Source organism: Geotrypetes seraphini, chromosome 1 (genome assembly GCF_902459505.1).
Source record: "Geotrypetes seraphini chromosome 1, aGeoSer1.1, whole genome shotgun sequence".
Classification (NCBI taxonomy): Eukaryota; Metazoa; Chordata; class Amphibia; order Gymnophiona; family Dermophiidae; genus Geotrypetes; species Geotrypetes seraphini.
In genome coordinates this window covers 263,642,362-263,661,945 of record NC_047084.1, presented here as the reverse complement: position 1 = coordinate 263,661,945, position 19,584 = coordinate 263,642,362, and the positions used below count along the sequence as shown (strand labels likewise).

Here is a 19,584-nt window from a genome sequence, read left to right as displayed (position 1 = left end):
AGGTTTTTTTCCTTATCTTCCATCTGCTGGTAGAAGGGAATAACAGCCACAGGTTCAGAATTTATATAAAGTACATTTTCTGTCTAAGGTTACACAATACCATACATACTCGATTATACGCTGAGATTTTTGCCCAAAAAGTGGCCCAAAAATGGGGGTCTCTGCTTATATTCGGGCCATCGCCTACCCGCTCCCCTCCCGGACTTATTGCACACCTCCACAAGGCCTGCCGCAAGACCCGTCTCCTGTCCCGGCTGAATCCAAAACTCCCCTGCCTCTCCCCGCGCACTCCCTAACTCTTTGGCGGCCTTGCAGTGGACAGGACAGGAGGAATCCCTTCTGCTTCCTGTGCCTGCCAAAATTGGACATCCACATCTCCCTCACACCTCACAGTAGCCAATCAGCCAGTGGCCTCGAATGGTGCAGGAGAGCAGGAAGATCGCTCCTGCTCTATGCACCAGCTGGCCATCTGGGGCCTGAAAGGTATGTAGGGGAGGTATGAGGGAGGTGCGGATGTCCAATTTCAGCTGGCAGGATTCCTCCTGTCCTGCCCACCGTAAGCCTGCCGAGGGGGGGGGGGGAGGGAGTTGCGCGGAGGGTAGATTAGGCTGCTGGGGGGGGGGAGGGGAGTTGCACAGGGGGGTAGATTAGGCTGGGACAGGAGACGGGGGATCCTTCATATCCTGGACCACCGGGTCTTGCGGCAGGCCTGGTGGAAGCCTGCAAGACATCGGGAGGAAGGGAGATGGTAAAGGGCAGGGAGGGGGGTTGGGTGCAGAGCTTGGCAGAGCAGGGAAGGGGACTGGGTGCAGAGCCTGGTAGGAAATGAGGGGAGCTGGATGCAAAGCTTGGCAGAGAAGGGAAGGGGACTGGATGCAGAGCCTGGCAGGGAATGAAGGGAGCTAGGTGCAAAGCCTGGCAGTGCAGGGAGGGAAGGGGGCGCTCGTTGTAGATCCTGGCAGGGCACTTGAATATTAAGCCCCATCTTATATTAGAGTCAACCATTTTTCCTCCTTTTTTGGGAGGAAATGGGGGGGTCTCGGTTTATATTTGGATCGACTTATGTTCAAGTATATACGGTATGCACCACATTAAAAGTAATCTTCCTTCTTGCTGCCTTATTCTGAAGATTTGACTGCTACATAAAGATTTGCACAGTATAGTTGTTGGTGTCCTAAGAGTGAAGGACCCTTGACTCCCACCCCCACTATAATGTCAGAAAGACAATGCCAACACAAAAAGCAAATGAAAAGCACTTCTTCAATTAAATGCCATACATCTTGGTCTCTGAACTTTACCAAATACAAATAAAAAAAACTTTGCACCTTATAAGAAAGTAATTGTCGATCATCTTTATCTAGTACAAAACCATCAACTAAATCATCAGCTGATGTGTGCTTTGGTCTATTTTTGTTGCCCTTATCTTCTCCAAGCATTCGGCGAAGCCTTTCAGCCTGCAAAGGAAAACATAAACAAGGTATTAGAGGAAAATCTGTAGAAAAGGAAGACTACAAATCATTCATTTGCATCTCAACAATAAAATTTTCTTTGTTTTCAATAGGAGAAACTGCCACTACAGACTGAAAATTCCAACAGCCATCAACTTTCAGGAATAATTGCCAAGCTCTCTTCGTGTATTGAAAATGTGTCAATGGACAGATACACAAAAGCAGATCTTTTATAAGAAAAGTAGCCTATTATAAATATGTGGTGACATGTAACATTAAAGCGGATACTATCAAACAAAATCAAAGCAGAACCACCATTATAAACAAAAATGGGCATTTTCTGTTAGTACCTCTAGTTGCTGAAGGCGTTCTTGCTCCTCCTTTGCCAACTCATCCTCAGTCTTCATCCTGTCAGAGGGCTGTGCCTTTATCTCAAAACCAAGTTCCCGCACAATGATGTCATACTCATCAGGCTAGTGGAAAAATAAGAGTATAATTTACACTCAATATATATCATAACCATGTCTGTATGTCTCATTTTAAGTAATAGATATTAATTTTAAAAATCATAGAAAAGCGAAGGGTTACAACGCAATACAAACAGAAAAAAACATTTAGATTTGGATTTAGTTCACGTCTTTTTCAAAAGTAGCTCAAGTTGAGTTACATTTAAGTACAGTAGGTATTTTCCTGTCCCCATAAGGCTCACAATTAATGTTGTAAGTGAAACAATAGAAGGTAAAGTGACTTGGCTAGGATAACAAGGAGTGGTAATGAGCTTTAAACCTGGCTTCCCTAGTTATTAGCCCACTGCCTTAACCATTAGGCTACTCTTCCATTCCTTCACAGGTATCCTGTTATAAAATTTCCCTATATCAAGGTAAAGTGATGTAGTGGCTGAGCTAGTTCACTTTTAAAGGTAATAAATAGAAACAAAAAAAAAAAAAAAAAAAAAGGAAAAGAAAAGTGAAGTTCCTCCCCTATGGCAGGTGTGAGAATATGTGGCCTGCTGTCCTTGGAGAATGAGTGAGTGACATCTCCCAATGGAACCCTGGTGCAATGCTATCCAGAGCTTCTATCTTTAAGAAGCCTTTGGCAGGTCTGCACCGCATAAAAGTGAGTGCCTTCCTGAGTCACATGGGACCCGCAGTTTGATCCAAAGGCATAAAAAAATACAATTCCTAGAAGAGATAGGAGGGTACAAGAAAATACATGGCCTGCTGTCCTTGGAGAACATCTGCTACAGCAAAGTAACATCACTTTCTCCAAGGACAAGCAGGCCACAGTATTCTCACAAGTGGGTAGCCCTAGTTACCAGGGTCACCAAAAACAATGATCAATAGGAACTTGCAGTGGCAAGACCAATCAGATCCAATAACAAAAACAGTCCAGTTATGAAGGTGCAGCCTGGAATAGAAAAGAATGGGCCTGGGAGGGTAGAGTTGGATTTTAGACCACCAAACAAATTCTGCAGAACTGTCTGAACAAACTGACTGTTATGTTGTGTATTCTTCTCAAGACAAAAGTGAGAAATGAATGTGTGACCAAATTGCAGCTCTGTAAGTTTCCTCAATGGAGGCTGATCTTAAGTAGGCTACAAACAGAGTCATGGCTCTAACATTGTGAGTCATGATATGACCCTCAAGAGTCAGCCCATTCTGGGCATAACTGAAGGAAATGCAGTCTGATAGCCAACTGGACAAAATGCATTAATCAATGGCTGCCACCATCCTGTTTGAGTCAAAGGAAACAAACTGGTGGACTGTCTATGGTAGGGCTGCCCAAGTCCGGTCCTCGAGATCTACTGGCAGGCCAGGTTTTCAAGATATCCACAATGAATATGTATGAGAGAAATTTGCATACCAAGAAGGCAGTGCAGGCAAATCTTTCTCATGCATATTCATTGTGGATATCCTGAAAACCTGGCCTGCCAGTAGATCTCGAGGACCGGACTTGGGCAGCACTGGTCTATGGGCTTTAGTCCACTATAGACAAAAGGCGAAGACTCGCTTACAGTTCAAGGTGTGCAATGCACTTTTACCAGGATAAGCACAAGGTTAGAGACTATAGCTAAGGAAATCCAGGATTACTTGGAGCTTAATGATGAGGACAAGCCGCTATCGTTATAGGATACCACGAGAGCGGACTGCTGGGCACGATGGACCACTGGTCTGACCCAGCAGCGGCAATTCTTATGTTCTTAAGTGAGCATGGTAGATTTCATGGAAGATGAGTCGTGCAGCAGCATTTAGAACAGATTGAAGGGATGAGAGCTGGATGAGTGGGAGACCTGAGAGAAGCACATTGCAGTAGTCTAAGCGAGAGGTGATGAGAGTGTGGATAAGGCTTTTGGTAGTATACTCAGAGAGGAGAGGTCAGATTTTGGTAATATTATACAGGAGGAACTGACAGGTTTTAGCAGTTTGTTGGATCTGAGCAGAAAAGGAGAGTGAGGAGAAGTGAAAGATCACCCCGAGGTTGCGAGCTGACGAGACAGGGAGAAGGAGAGTGTTATTCACAGAAACAGACAATGGCAGGAGGTGGGAGGTGAGTATAGGTGGAAAGATAAGGAGTTTAGTTTTAGCCATATTGAATTTTACATGGTATAGGCAGAAAGAGAAAGTAAAACATTAACAGGGTTTCTAAATTGTTTTTACTTTCAATTTTATTGATGACAAATGATCTCCTTATAACTACACACATGACATCCAGTTTGCATTACTGCTTGATTACAGCAACGTCTTAAGACCTAGCCATCAAACATTTTGAACAGTATCATGTCCCAATACCCCACCCCCCTCCCTTCATCCCCATCCCCTACATTCCGCCAGAGGAAAGGTAGAATCATCTTCATGCTTCCCAAAAACTAATGATCCAGGGAATGTTACCTTTGTTTTTAATTCCATATCATCTTTTCTCTTGAATTTAGGAGTTTTGTGAGCAAGTAAACCATGGATTTCTTTCCAGTCACCGTCCAGTTTCTCAGTAAGATCCAAAGTTTGTTCCTTTTGTGCTTGTCTTTCTCGCTAGAAAAACAGAAATACTTAGTTGAAGAACAATAATGTTTTTGCTAAGGAATGTGACATATTTGTAACCAAAATCAGGAGTAAATGTGATGAACAGATATTTAGCCACAAAGCCCAAGTATAAGATAATATAATCAATAAACAAGTTTAAGATCAAATGCTAAAGAAACTACATATAAAAAGTAGAAACAACTAGTTATTTAAATTTTACTAACATTAAATCATTTTCTAAATTTATAGATCATTTATAGTTATATTTAAAACATTTTATCAATGACAGAAAAAGCACAGTTACTTACCGTAACAGGTGTTATCCAGGGACAGCAGGCAGATATTCTTGACTGATGGGTGACGGCACCGACGGAGCCCCGGTACGGACAATTTTAGAGTGATTGCACTCTAAGAACTTTAGAAAGTTCTAGCTCGGCCGCACCGCGCACGCGCGAGTGCCTTCCCGCCCGACAGAGGCGCGCGGTCCCTCAGTTAGTATAAGCCAGCTAAGAAGCCAACCCGGGGAGGTGGGTGGGACGCAAGAATATCTGCCTGCTGTCCCTGGATAACACCTGTTACGGTAAGTAACTGTGCTTTATCCCAGGACAAGCAGGCAGCATATTCTTGACTGATGGGTGACCTCCAAGCTAACAAAAAGAGGGATGGAGGGAAGGTTGGCCATTAGGAAAACAAATTTTGCAAAACAGATTGGCCGAAGTGTCCATCCCGTCTGGAGAAAGCATCCAGACAATAATGAGATGTAAAAGTGTGAACTGAGGACCAAGTAGCAGCCTTGCAGATTTCCTCAATAGGAGTAGAACGGAGGAAAGCTACAGAAGCTGCCATTGCTCTGACTCTATGGGCCGTGACAGAACCTTCCAGTGTCAGTCCGGTCTGAGCATAACAGAATGAAATGCACGCTGCCAGCCAATTAGACAATGTACGTTTAGAAACGGGACGTCCCAATTTATTTGGATCAAAGGACAGAAAAAGTTGGGGAACTGATCTGTGGGGTTTCGTACGCTCTAGATAGTAAGCCAGAGCCCTTTTACAATCCAAAGTATGTAAAGCTTGTTCTCCAGATTGAGAATGAGGTTTTGGAAAGAAAACAGGTAGAACAATGGATTGGTTGAGATGGAATTCAGAGACAACCTTAGGGAGAAACTTTGGATGTGTACGCAAAACCACCTTGTCATGGTGAAAAACCGTAAAAGGTGGATCTGCGACCAGTGCATGAAGCTCACTGACCCTCCTGGCAGAGGTAAGAGCAATAAGGAAAAGGACTTTCCAAGTGAGAAACTTGAAAGGAGAGGTAGCCAAAGGTTCAAATGGAGGCTTCATTAAGGCGGAAAGAACCACATTGAGATCCCAGATAACAGGAGGGGCTTTAAGAGGTGGTTTCACATTGAAAAGCCCTCGCATGAACCTGGATACCAGGGGATGAGCTGAGAGAAGTTTTCCATGGACTGGCTCATGAAAAGCTGCAATGGCACTGAGGTGGACTCTGATGGAAGAGGACTTAAGGCCAGAGTCAGACAAAGAAAGCAAATAATCCAACAAAGTCTCCACTGCCAGAGAAGTTGGATCAAGATGATGAAGAAGACACCAGGAGGAAAATCTCGTCCACTTCTGATGGTAACATTGCAGAGTGGTTGGTTTCCTGGAGGCATTCAGAATGGAACGAACAGGCTGAGATAAAAGAGTATCATGAGATGTCAGCCCGAGAGATACCAAGCTGTCAGGTGCAGAGACTGGAGGTTGGGATGTAGAAGGGTTTCCTGCTGTTGCGTAAGCAGAGAAGGAAACAGAGGAAGAAGAAAAGGTTCCCTGGAACTGAGTTGAAGTAGAAGGGAGAACCAATGTTGCCTGGGCCACCTCGGAGCAATCAGAATCATTGTGGCTCGTTCCCTCTTGAGCTTGAATAAGGTTCTCAACATTAGAGGCAGAGGAGGGAAGGCGTACAGGAACAGATTCGACCAGTCTAGGAGAAAAGCATCCGCTGCCAGACGGTGAGGAGAGTAAAGTCTGGAGCAGAATAGGGGCAGCTGGTGATTGTGAGGAGCTGCAAAGAGGTCTATCTGAGGAGTGCCCCATTGAGTGAAGATAGACTGCAGAGTTACAGGATCGAGTGTCCACTCGTGAGGCTGGAGAATTCTGCTGAGTTTGTCCGCTAAAGAATTCTGTGCTCCCTGAATGTAGATAGCTTTCAGGAAGAGATGGTGATCTATGGCCCAATTCCAGATCTTTTGGGCTTCTTGGCATAAAAGGCGAGAGCCTGTCCCACCCTGTTTGTTGATGTAGTACATCGCAACCTGATTGTCTGTGCACAACAGAAGGACCTGAGGAAAGAGAAGATGTTGGAAGGCCTTGAGGGCATAAAACATCGCTCTGAGTTCCAGGAAATTGATTTGATGCTTCTTTTCCTGGGCTGTCCAAAGACCTTGAATCTGGAACTCGTTCAAGTGAGCTCCCCATGCATAAAGAGAGGCGTCGGTGGTGATGACCAGTTGATGAGGGGGCTGATGGAATAGAAGACCTCTGGATAGATTTGAGGATACCAACCACCATTGAAGAGACTGACGAAGAGATGATGTCACAGATATGTGTCGTGAACAAGGATCCGTCGCTTGGGACCACTGAGTAGCAAGGGTCCATTGAGGAGTGCGCAGGTGAAGACGTGCGAGGGGCGTGACATGAACTGTAGATGCCATGTGCCCCAGGAGTACCATCATTTGCCTGGCTGAGATGGAAGGCAGCGAAAGCACCTGCTGACATAGAGACTGAAGGGTCTGAAGACGATTGGATGGTAGGAAAGCTCTCATGAGGAGTGTGTCCAGGATCGCTCCAATGAATTGAAGTCTCTGAGTGGGGGTGAGATGAGATTTGGGTAGATTGATCTCGAACCCCAGAATTCGTAGAAACAAGATGGTTTGGTTGGTGGCCAGTAGAACTGCTTGAGCGGATGTGGCCTTGATTAACCAGTCGTCCAGGTAAGGGAAGACCTGGAGGTGGTGAGAGCGTAGAAATGCCGCTACCACAATGAGACACTTGGTGAAGACCCTTGGAGAGGAGGCAAGGCCGAAGGGCAGCACCTTGTATTGGTAATGACAATGATTGATCATGAAACGGAGATACTGTCTTGAGGTTACATGGATCGGTATGTGAGTGTATGCCTCTTTGAGATCGAGGGAGCATAGCCAGTCGTTTTGATTGAGAAGAGGATAAAGGATGGCTAAAGAAAGCATCTTGAATTTTTCTTTTACCAGGTGTTTGTTGAGATCGCGGAGATCCAAAATTGGTCTGAGATCTCCTGTTTTTTTGGGGACTAGAAAATAACGGGAGTAGAATCCCTGCCCTTTTTGATCTTGAGGAACTTCTTCTATAGCGTTTAGAAGAAGGAGGGATTGAACTTCCTGAATGAGGAGGGCAGATTGAGGACTGTTCAAAGCAGACTCTTTTGGCAGGTTTTGGGATGGAAGAGTCTGAAAGTTGAGAGAGTAGCCGTGGCGGATGATGTTGAGGACCCATTGGTCCGAAGTGATAACTTCCCATCGGCTGAGGAACAGAGAAAGTCGACCTCCTATAGGTTGAGGCAGGAGAGCAGGAATAGGAATACTGGCTATACTGTGGAGAATGAAGTCAAAAGGGCTGTGACTTCTGCTGAGGAGGTGGTTTCACAGGTTGCTGCTGTGGCTGCTGTCTGGGAGGCTGACGTTGTTGCTGCCTTTGACGCCTGGGTTGCTGAGCAGTGGTAGGTAATGGCCGAGCTGTGAAGCGGCGTTGATAGGCCGACTGCTGCCTATATGGTTTTGGCGGAGGAGGCTTCTTTTTATTTTTAAGCAAGGTATCCCAGCGTGTCTCATGAGCAGAGAGCTTTTGTGTGGTTGAGTCCATGGATTCCCCAAAGAGCTCATCCCCTAGGCAAGGGGCGTTGGCTAACCGATCCTGATGATTAACATCAAGGTCGGATACCCGAAGCCAGGCCAGGCGACGCATAGCTACCGACATTGCTGTCGCTCTGGATGTAAGTTCAAAGGTGTCATATATGGATCTAACCATGAACTTACGTAATTGAAAAAGAGACGACAAGCAGGTATGAAAGGAGTGATGTTTTCGTGAAGGAAGGTACTTTTCGAAGGAAGCCATGGTGGTAAGGAGATGCTTCAAATAAAAAGAAAAATGAAAAGCATAATTGCTAGCTCTATTTGCTAACATAGCATTTTGGTAGAGCCTCTTACCAAATTTATCCATGGCTCTACCTTCTCTGCCAGGAGGTACCGATGCATATACACTGGCTCCTGAAGATTTTTTAAGGGTGGATTCGACAGTTAAGGATTCGTGTGGAAGTTGAGGTTTGTCGAACCCAGGAATGGGAATTACCTTATATAGAGAATCCAGTTTACGTGGGGCCCCTGGAACAGTTAAAGGAGTCTCTAAATTCTTATAGAAAGTCTCCCTCAAGATGTCATGAAGAGGGAGTTTCAAAAATTCCTTTGGAGGCTGGTCAAAATCAAGGGCATCCAAAAAAGCTTTGGACTTTTTGGATTCAGCCTCCAAAGGAATGGATAAGGAGTCACACATCTCTTTTAAAAAGCAGGAGAAAGAGGAAGTGACTTGTTTGGAGGATGGGTCAGGGACAGTTGAATCCTCCTCCTCTGAGGAACATTCGCCTTCAGAAAGAAAGGGTTCCTCTGAGTCTCCCCACAGATCAGGATCCCTGACATGGGGAGTATGGTCCCGAGACTCAGGTGTCGATGATTGTAAGTGTCGGGTTTTGTGTAACGACTTACCCGACCTCATCGATATCGAGTCAGGAGATGTTATCGGTCGCACCGGTGCCGAAGTCTGCACCGATTGATGGTGAGCTCTCGGCTCCGGTGCAAGAACTGGCATCGATACCGATGAGGTTAGTTGAAGCGGTACCGAAACAGTGGAAGCAGGTAACACAGGCTGTTCCACAATCGGTACCGGTAGCTCGGTGCGGACCGGCACCGGAAGGTTCGGAGCCAGGATAGCAGGAAGGAGCTGTTTCAATTGGTCCTTAAGCTGCACCTGAAGGATGGCCGTGATGCGGTCATCAAGGGATGGCACCGGTACCGCCTTTTTCTTCTGCGGTACCTGCGGTGCCGTTCGACGCCCCGGAGATGAGGAGCCCGATGTCGAGGGACTCACCTCTATAGGGGCGGAACGCTTCCGCTGGCGTCTCACAGTCGGCAGGATTGGACTCACTGCACTCGAGACCGGAGGACGCTCCAGCGGGGAAGGCTTCTTAGCCGGCTTACCTGACTGGTGAGACGCCGGTGCGGAATCACGCGGCGTCGAAGAAGAGGGTGCCGACTGAATCGGTGCCGAAGCTGGAGTCGATGGAACGGGGTCGGACATCTCGGCACCGAACAATAATCGCTGCTGGATCTGGCGATTTTTTAATGTCCGTTTTTTTAGAGTGGCACAGCGGGTGCAAGTAGAGGCCTGATGCTCAGGACCCAAACACTGTAAACACCAGTTGTGTGGGTCCGTGAGAGATATAGGCCGAGCACACCGCTGGCACTTTTTAAAACCCGGTTGAGGGGGCATGAAAGGAAAAACGGCTTCAGCCAAATCGAAGGCCGAGGCTTCGATGGTGGCAGAAGGCCCCGCCGGGGAAAGATTAAATTAAAGAAAAAATGAAGGATTTTTTTTTTTTTTTTACAAAAAAGAAAAAAGAAAAGAAATAAGATTAAATAATCAAGAGTTTACGCGAGCGGGAAGGCAAAGAGAAAAAAATTTCAACAGCCGTTGAAAACGCGTCTTCTTAGCTCCGCGGAAACTAAGAAACTGAGGGACCGCGCGCCTCTGTCGGGCGGGAAGGCACTCGCGCGTGCGCGGTGCAGCCGAGCTAGAACTTTCTAAAGTTCTTAGAGTGCAATCACTCTAAAATTGTCCGTACCGGGGCTCCGTCGGTGCCGTCACCCATCAGTCAAGAATATGCTGCCTGCTTGTCCTGGGATAATATACAAAAGCATCAACAATCAATACTAAGTACAAGAACGGCCATCTACATTTTAATATTAACATCCTAATCCATCCCCAACTTTACCCATATGAAAAGCATCCTACAGAAAACTCCAAATACACAAACAGTAATAGCTGCTAGCAGTGAATAGCTGAAGCCCTGCTAAAAAACAGTTCCCTCAGCTACTCCAACCCTTACCCCTTCTATATAAAGCCAACGAAGACGATCAGGAGTCTTGATTCTTGTAACCCCAGGACCCAATAAAACAAAGGCAACAACCATCAAACCTCTCCCCCCCCCCCATAAAAATCCTCAAATGTTTTGGTATGTCTAGATTTTGAATTAAGAAATAGTCAGTACGGTTGAATTATACTTTTTGGTGGAACTCTTCATGCCATATTTTTAAAATGTAGCCAAAACACAGCCATCAAGATTATTTCAGGCGCAAAAAAATTTTACCACGTTACCCCACTGCTACAAAAAGCCCACTGGTTGCCTGTTATACATAGGATAACATATAAAATTGCTCTCCTGACTTTTAAAACTTTACAGACCAACACCCCAGAATTTATAGACAGACTCTTGATTCCGTATGACCCCTCTAGAGCCCTTAGATCCACTTCACAGTACACCCTTAACGTTCCATCTTTGAAAATAATTGGTACGCGTCGTACCTTAATCTTTTCTGTGACCGTTCCTATGACTTGGAATTCTCTTCCTTTATATTTAAGAATCGAAAAAAACTTACAAAAGTTCAAAAGCAGTCTAAAGTGTTTTCTTTTTAAAGATGCCTTTAACTGACCACATACCATTATTCTTTAATAGTGTTCGTAAGGTTACACTTATCTATTGGGACAGTGTCCACAATTATTTCTTTCTCTCTATTATTCTTAACTTTCCCTATTACCTTTTGTACTTACCTTCAGTGTTTCTTTTCTATAAAAACTGTATTTCTCCTCCCCCTTTCTATTGTTCCTCGAGGCTCTATAGAGACAGCTAATCCATGAATATACGTTAATTAATCATGTCTATTTTGTCAAAATCCAAGTATACTCGTTAATTAGTTAAGTATTTCCAACTTGTCAAAATTTATTCATTTCTTTGTTATTTTTTAAATATTTTGTAAATCGCTTTGTATCTTTGAATAAGCGTTTAATCAAATACTTGAATAAACTTGAAACTTGAAACAGACAGCAGGGGCATTATAATGAATTTAAGGACATTTGGGAGCCATTAACAAAATTTTGTAAAGAATGATTAGTATTTTTTCCATTTGAATATACATGTCCAGGGTGGGGATACTTTGATCTATTTAGGGTTGAAGGCAATTGTTGGGTATATAGGGGGGGGGGTGATATATATAATTGATATGAAATATAATTTGATAAGTATATTAAGTGCTGTTAAAAGTGTAAAATGTTTCTATATTATGTTGCACTTATTGTTAGTTTTAAATTGAATAAAGATTTATAAAAAAAAAAAAATAGTCAGTGTACATCATAGGTGATTTAAACAATAGACTTTGTAGAAACATGATAGCAGATAAAGGCCAAATGGCCCATCCATAGGATCCACTATCCCCTCCTCTCTAAGAGATCCCACATGCCTGTCCCACGCTTTCTTGAACTCAAACATAGTCTGTCTTCACCACCTCTACTGGAGACTATTCCATGCATTTACCACCCTTTCTGTAAAAAAGTACTTCCTTAGATTACTCCTGAGTCTATCACCATTTAACCTCATTCTATGCCCTCTCACTCTGGAGTTTCTGAAAGAGACTCACCTCATGTGTATTTATTTTTCTTAAACTGAAAAGCTTTTTATTGAGAAATGCACAACCAATACACATAGAAAGTAGGAGATATGTGCTACAGTACAGCAGTAGAGAAGCAAACCTACCTTTAACAGAGCAGTTACATACACAGAAAACACATTCGTTAGCTACTATACCCAAGATTTATTCCACCCTCCCCTCCAATTTCCTAATGCTGAAAGAACACACAAAAATTATGACAAGTAATCTCCCCACCCCGCTAGAGTTCAAATTCTAAGCCCGCAAGAGAAAGCTCCTCCAAATACAATCATAGCCATGTTGCTTACCATGTTGTAGGGCAGTGTTTCGCAACACGCCGTATGCATACCCTTGGGGGTACGAGAGCTGCTTGTTGGGGATACACAGCCTAGCTGCCGGCAAGGATCTCTCCCTGCCCACCTGCTCACTGCTGAAGCTATGGCCAGGGATCCCTCCCTCCCTGTTGGCCCTCTGCACCACCCTCCACCCCCAAAGCCGACCCTGTTCTTCATTGGAGCCAGACTGGCTCCCTCCTCCCCCAGCAGCACTCCGTGCAGAGACGCAAGCAACGACTCACACACTGCTTAGCTGACCCAGAATTGAAGTCAGATGGAAGGCTTTTGGGCCAGCCACGTGCAGCGTGTGAATCGCTGCACACGCCGTCCCTACACGGAGTTGCTGCTGGGAGAGGATGGAGCAAGTCTGGCTCCAACAAAGTAACAGGGTCAGTTTCGGGGGTGGTACAGCAGGCCGGCAGACAGGGATCCCCAGCAGCGGCTTCAGCAAGGGGCAGGCAGGTATCCCCGGTAGCGACTTCAGCTTCTGTGGACAGGTCGGCTTCGGGGGAGTGAGGGTGGAGCAGGCAGGGACTGCGGCATGCAACTTAATTTTAGGACAAAGCTAGAGGGCAGGGAGGGGGACGACATAGAAAGAAGGGAAGGGATATGAGCACTGGACACAGAAGGGAGGGAATAGAAAGGGAGAATTGATGGGCATGAGTGTGTGAGTGAGAGATGGTGCACATGGGGAAAGGAAAATTGGGCATAGAGAGAGAGGACTGAGGTAGAGATGCATGGAGAATAGCAGGATGAGAGGGAGAAATGTTGGATATGGTGGTGGAAAGGGAAGATTGAAGGAGATGCAAGGGGGAGGAATGTTGGACATAGTGATAGAGGGAGAAATGTGGCATTGTGCTGGAGAGGGATGATAGAAGGAGAAATGGGTATGGGGCTGGTGGTCAGGGGTGAAAAATGCTGCACATGATCCGGTGGATGTGAGAGAGTGAGAGAGAGAGAGAGAGAGAGAGAGAAATGTTGGATATGGCAGTAGAGGGGGGTGGGAGAGATGCCTGTATCTCTCAAGACAGATGGACAGTGAGAGAGAGAGAGAGGGGGGGGGGGAATATATTGCCAATAGAGGTGGAGGAGAGAGGAATAAAAGTTGGACTCATGGGGAGAGTGAGAGAGAGAGATGTTGGTTGGGGTAGGAAATGGGGTCCGGAGGAGAGGAAGCATGCAGGAGGCAGAAAGAAAGAAATATTGGATGCACAGTCACTAAACTAAACTTTAAGTTTATTTACCGTATCCTCTCCATAATTATAGAGCTTGGCACAGTTTACAAGAACTTAATATAGGAAGGAACAGCATAATGGGGTTGGAGGAAGAGTATAGGAGGGAAGAGAGCATTACATTTTTGTGAATAGCCTAGTTTTCAGGTGCTTTTGGAATAGTTGGAAGGAGCCCAGATTCTGTAATGGGGCAGTAAGATTATTCCAAAGCCCTGTGATTCTGAAGTAGAGAGAGTTCCCCATAGAGGATGCCTTTTAGCGAGGGGAAGTCAGAAGAAAATGCAACCAGAGACTCATAAATCACCAGATAACAAAGGTAGGAAAAATAATTTTATTTTCAATTTAGTGATCAAAATGTGTCAGTTTTGTGAATTTATATCTGCTGTCTATATTTTGCTCTATATTTGTCTATTTTCTATATTAAAGTCATCTGTCTTGACCTCTTGAAAAATACCCTGAATATAAATGATAATTAACATCTTCTCTGAGCACAGTTTGCTTTATAATAATAATAATAATAATTTATTTATATGCCGCCATACCGGGAAGGTTCTAAGCAGCTAACAGGAAAGCAGTATCTACAATTCTAATAAATACATCAAGATAAAATGCAAACATATAAGTAAAATGAATAGAGTTAGAAAGACATGTTATGTTTTTTTAATTTTGGGGTTACCATTATGTATTAATAAGATTATATTGTATGTATATGAAAAATGGATGGAAGAAATTGCGTTACAATTAGTAGTATTATTATGGGGGTGGGGTCAGAGGCAGAGCTTGGGCAAGTCTGGGGTGCAACTTAGGCAGGTCTGGAGCAGAGCTTGGGCAGGGATACTCAGCTGGTGTTTGTTAGACTTAGGGAGTACTTGGCTTGAAGAAGTTGAGAAACACTGTTGTAGGGCAATGAGCTGATACATACGTTGCCACTGTTGTAGCTTTTGTACCACCATCTGTCAATTCAGTGATACAGTTTGGTTCTAGTGAGCCACAATCACAATAAATACAGCTGTCAAAGCCAATTTAGAAAAGCTGGATTCTTTCTGCTCCAAGTTGAGGTCATGCCAAGTTAATAGCACATGGTGCCAGGAAGTAGGCACGTCCTTACCCAATATCCTATATATTTCCCCAAAGACAGTGTCTCAAAACCCTTAAACCCACACACATTCCCACCACATATGCAAATAGGTCCCCACCACCACACACTCTCTCCAGCAAAGTCCCTGTCTACCTCACCCCATGTTTGCTAAAAATACTGGAATATAATACCAACGCTTAAGTACTTTGTACCCATTTTCCACAATCTAAGATGCAATTCTCCAAGAGAATACTTCCCATCATATACTGTAGTTTCCCATTGATCTAGGGATGTTGCATGATCCCAATCCCCCTCCCAAACTTTTATGTAAGATAGTAACAAATTCTCCCTCGTATTCAGACACTTATATACGTTGAGAGAGCCCCCTTCTGCAATGAGGGACTTATAAGTTTCTCAAAGGATGTCTTTTCCAGAAGAAAGTCACGCAAAAGCCGCCTGTAGATAATGGGTAACCTGTAAATAAGGGCAAAAAATCCTTAGAGGTCAGCCCAAACTTAGCCTGAAGTTCAGAAAAGGGTCTCACTCTCTCCTGTGCCACATCATACAATTGGCTTGCACACACCAAACCCTTAGACTCCCAAGATGCAAAAAAAAAAAAAAAAAACCCCCCACAAAAACACAAAAAACCCTCATCACAGCCAGGCGCAAACTCTGAATTAAATCTAAAAGGAGCAAACCAAGAATAACGCTAGGCTCATAGTAGGAACCCCTGCACTGCATTCCAGATAAGTAAGGGTAAAATTTAATAAATAAATAAATGTACAGTCAATCCTGGCGTAAGAAGCATGGACTGAAGAGTAATGTGTAAAGTCCCACCCGAAGGGATGCAGCCAATGCCACCCATCTTCTACATGCAATGATTTAACGGCCTCCCTAAATAGCCTCCTATCCCTCCTTCCTTAGCCCCCCTCCCAAAAAAACTGTCCAAATTGGGAGCTAGAGTAAAATTGAAATCTCCCCCTATGATCAGAGAGCCCTCCTTAGGTTGGAGAATCCGAGGGATTAAATCACATAAATACTCTCCTTGCCCTTCATTGGGGACATACACATTCACTAATGAGTACAGTGCGCCCTCCAGCATAACCACCACTATTATGGTTGTGGGTTCTGCACTACCCTCTATACATCATATTGTAACCCCCTGCTAAACAAGATGCCAACTCCCCCCTTTTTTGGAAGTTCCCACCCTAGATGCCCATAGACACAGGAAACCTAGTGTCCTTCACAAGATATAGAGGCTTGCAACCTGACCAATTCCCGAAAGGTAGTCTTCCTCTTATGGGGGGAGTTGAACCCTCTAATGTTAAATGATACAAATTTAATCCCCTCCAAAAGTGCTAAGAATTAAAAGAGGAGCTCCCAACCCCCCAATTTCTAACTAGAGAACAGCGATTAAGATGGTTAAGGGGTTGGAGGAGTTGCCGTACAGTGAAAGATTAGAGAAACTGGGCCTTTTCTCCCTCGAACAGAGGAGATTGAGAGGGGACATGATTGAAACATTCAAGGTACTGAAGGGAATAGACTTAGTAGATAAGGACAGGTTGTTCACCCTCTCCAAGGTAGGGAAAACGAGAGCGCACTCTCTAAAATTGAATGTGGATTGTAAAATTATGTCCTACCTGTTAATTTTCTTTCCTTTAGAAGCAGCAGATGAATCCAGAGACCAGTGGGATATAGCTCACATCGACCAGCAGGTGGAGATAGAGAACTGATTTCCAGTTGGCTTTATAGCCTGGTGATCCTCCTGTTGAATCAGTTATGCATATTGCCCCAGCATCCCAGTAAAGGAGCATGAGCCTCAAACCAAAGGAAAAAACTTCATTCCAGTGAAAAATCTTGTACTTAGAAATGTAAGAAACTAATAATAATCACCAACAATCTCCCAACCGAACTCAGAATTCCAACGAACAAGCGATAGAGATCGAGAGAGAGAGAGAGAGAGAGAGAGAGAGAGAGAGAGAGAGAGAGAGAGAGAGAGAGAGAGAGAGAGAGAGAGAGAGAGAGAGAGACCATCGGGGTGGGGCTCTGGATTCATCTGCTGCTTCTAAAGGAAAGAAAATTAACAGGTAGGACATAATTTTACATTCCTTTGCAAAGCAGCAGATGAATCCAGAGACCAGTGGGATGTAGCAAAGCAAACTCAAACTGGGTGGGAAGCCAAAGTCGCCTCTGCAATCACCGAAGCGCCAAAACTTGCCTCCGCACAGGCTGCCACGTCCAGCCGATAATGCTTAGAAAAGGTGTTTCCCGACGACCAAGTGGCCGCCCGGCAAATTTCCTCCAAAGACATACCACCGGACTCTGCCCACGATGTTGCCAATGCCCGAGTGGAATGTGCACGAAGATGTTCCGGCACAATCTTCCCTGCCAAGAGATAAGCCGACGCAATAGCCTCTTTTACCCAACGAGCTATCGAAGCTTTTGACGCCGCCATACCCTTGTTTGCACCTGCAAATACCACGAAGAGATGATCCGAGCGGCGAAAGTCGTTAGTCACACCTAAATAATGAAGAATCATACGGCGTACATCCAGTAACCGTAATAACGCGAAACGCGCCCCCCAATCCTCCTTCCGAAAGGCCGGGAGGAATAAACTCTGGTTCACATGAAACGAAGAAACCACTTTTGGAAGAAAGGACGGCACCGTCCGCACAGACACCCCAGTATCCGAAATGCGCAAAAAAGGCTCCCTGCAAGACAGCGCCTGCAGCTCCGACACTCGTCTTGCAGACGCCATAGCTACCAAAAACACAGTCTTTAATGTGATATCCTTTAGCGTCGCCGCCGACAAAGGCTCAAACGGCGCCGCCTGCATCCTAGTTAGCACCAGCTTCAAACTCCAAGCTGGACAGGTGCGCCGTACCGGCGGACGGATATGGTGAACCCCCTTAAGGAATCGCACCACGTCCGGGTGAGATGCTACTGACGAGCGCGACACCCGGCCCCTATAACATGCAATGGCCGCCACCTGAACCCTAATCGAGTTATAGGCTAACCCTTTAGAAACGCCCTCCTGTAGAAAAGAGAGAATAGCCGCCAGAGAGCCTGGAAGGGCGCAATACTCTGCTTCCCGCACCAAGTCTCAAAAATTCTCCAAACTCTAGCATAAGAGGTAGAAGTAGACATCTTCTTCGCTCGAAGAAGAGTGGCAATAACCTGATCCGAATAGCCCTTTTTAGTCAACCGCGACCGTTCAATAGCCAGGCCGTAAGATCAAAGTGGGCCGGATTGTCCATGGAGATCGGACCCTGGGTCAGCAAGTCCGGAGTCACTTGGAATTTCAACCGATCGCCCGACGCGAGTTGCATCAGATCCGCGTACCAAGACCGACGCGGCCAATCTGGAGCCACCAGGATCACCCTGCCCTGCAAGAGAGCGATGCGTTGTAAGACTCGACCGATCATCGGCCAAGGGGGGAATACATACAGAAGGGAATTCGGAGGCCACGGGAGAGCCAAAGCATCCACCCCCTCCGAGCCCTTCTCTTTCCGTCTGCTGAAGAACCGAGGCCGCTTTGTGTTGCGGGCTGAGGCCATGAGATCCATGTCTGGCAGCCCCCACCGACGGACCAGCAGCTCGAACGCCCTTGGAGACAACTCCCATTCGCCGGGATCGAGACGATTCCTGCTGAGGAAGTCCGCTTGAATGTTTTCGCGACCCGCAATGTGTGCTGCTGAAAGAAGCGGAACATGCCTTTCCGCCCACTGAAACAGCAGCAACGCCTCTTCGGCTAATTGAGGACTCCGAGTCCCCCCTTGACGATTGATATAAGACACAGCCGTGACACTGTCCGAAAAGACCCTGATCGGATGGTCCCGAATCATGGCCTGAAACTCCCGTAGCGCCAGCCTTATCGCCCTCAGTTCCAACAGATTGATCGAACACTGTGCCTCCCCCGAGGACCACACTCCCTGCACGGAAACTTGCCGGCACTGAGCCCCCCATCCTCTGAGACTGGCATCTGTCGTAATCACGACCCAATCCGGCGTCGCTAGCGGCATGCCCCGGAACAGATGAACCTCCGTCAGCCACCAGTGCATGCCGCGAGCCACCCGAGGACTCCAACGGAGCCGGCGACAATAGTCCAGAGATGCCGGGGACAACCGAGAAAGAAGCGACATCTGCAGGGGCCTCATATGGAACCGAGCCCAGGGAACTACTTCCAGCGTCGCCACCATCGAGCCCAGAACCTGAACATAATCCCAAACCTGAGGATTGGGAGACCCGAGAAGCCCCCGAATCTGAGACTGTAATTTCTCTCCCCGTTCCCTGGGAAGAAACACCCTTCCTAGGCCAGTGTCGAACCTGACCCCCAGGTGCACCAAAGACTGAGAAGGGGACAGAGAGCTCTTGGGAAAGTTGACGATCCACCCTAGCGACTGAAGGAGCGAGATTACCCGTTGCGTTACTGCCACACTCTCTTGCCGGGACGACGCGCGGATTAACCAGTCGTCTAAGTACGGGTGAACCCGAATCCCTTCTTTGCGCAAAAAGGCAGCCACCACCACCATCACCTTTGAAAAGGTGCGGGGAGCCGTCGCCAGGCCAAAGGGCATAGCCCGAAATTGATAATGCTGGCCGAGGATCGCAAACCTCAGAAATTTCTGATGCGGAGGCCAGATTGGAATATGGAGGTACGCCTCTTTGAGATCGAGGGACGTGAGAAACT

The 19,584-nt window shown here is 45.9% G+C and overlaps 1 protein-coding gene across 2 annotated transcripts in view; it reads right to left on the bottom strand.

The window, feature by feature from the left end:
* Positions 1-19,584, bottom strand: part of NOP14 (NOP14 nucleolar protein) — a 166,661-nt gene that overhangs the window by 96,156 nt on the left and 50,921 nt on the right. For both annotated transcript variants that reach the window (XM_033950448.1, XM_033950440.1), the window contains 3 exons: positions 4,337-4,474; positions 1,799-1,921; positions 1,326-1,454 (listed from right to left, as the gene is read on the bottom strand). In XM_033950448.1, coding sequence (XP_033806339.1) covers positions 1,326-1,454; positions 1,799-1,921; positions 4,337-4,474 — 390 coding nt within the window. The remainder of the gene's footprint in view (positions 1-1,325; positions 1,455-1,798; positions 1,922-4,336; positions 4,475-19,584) is intronic.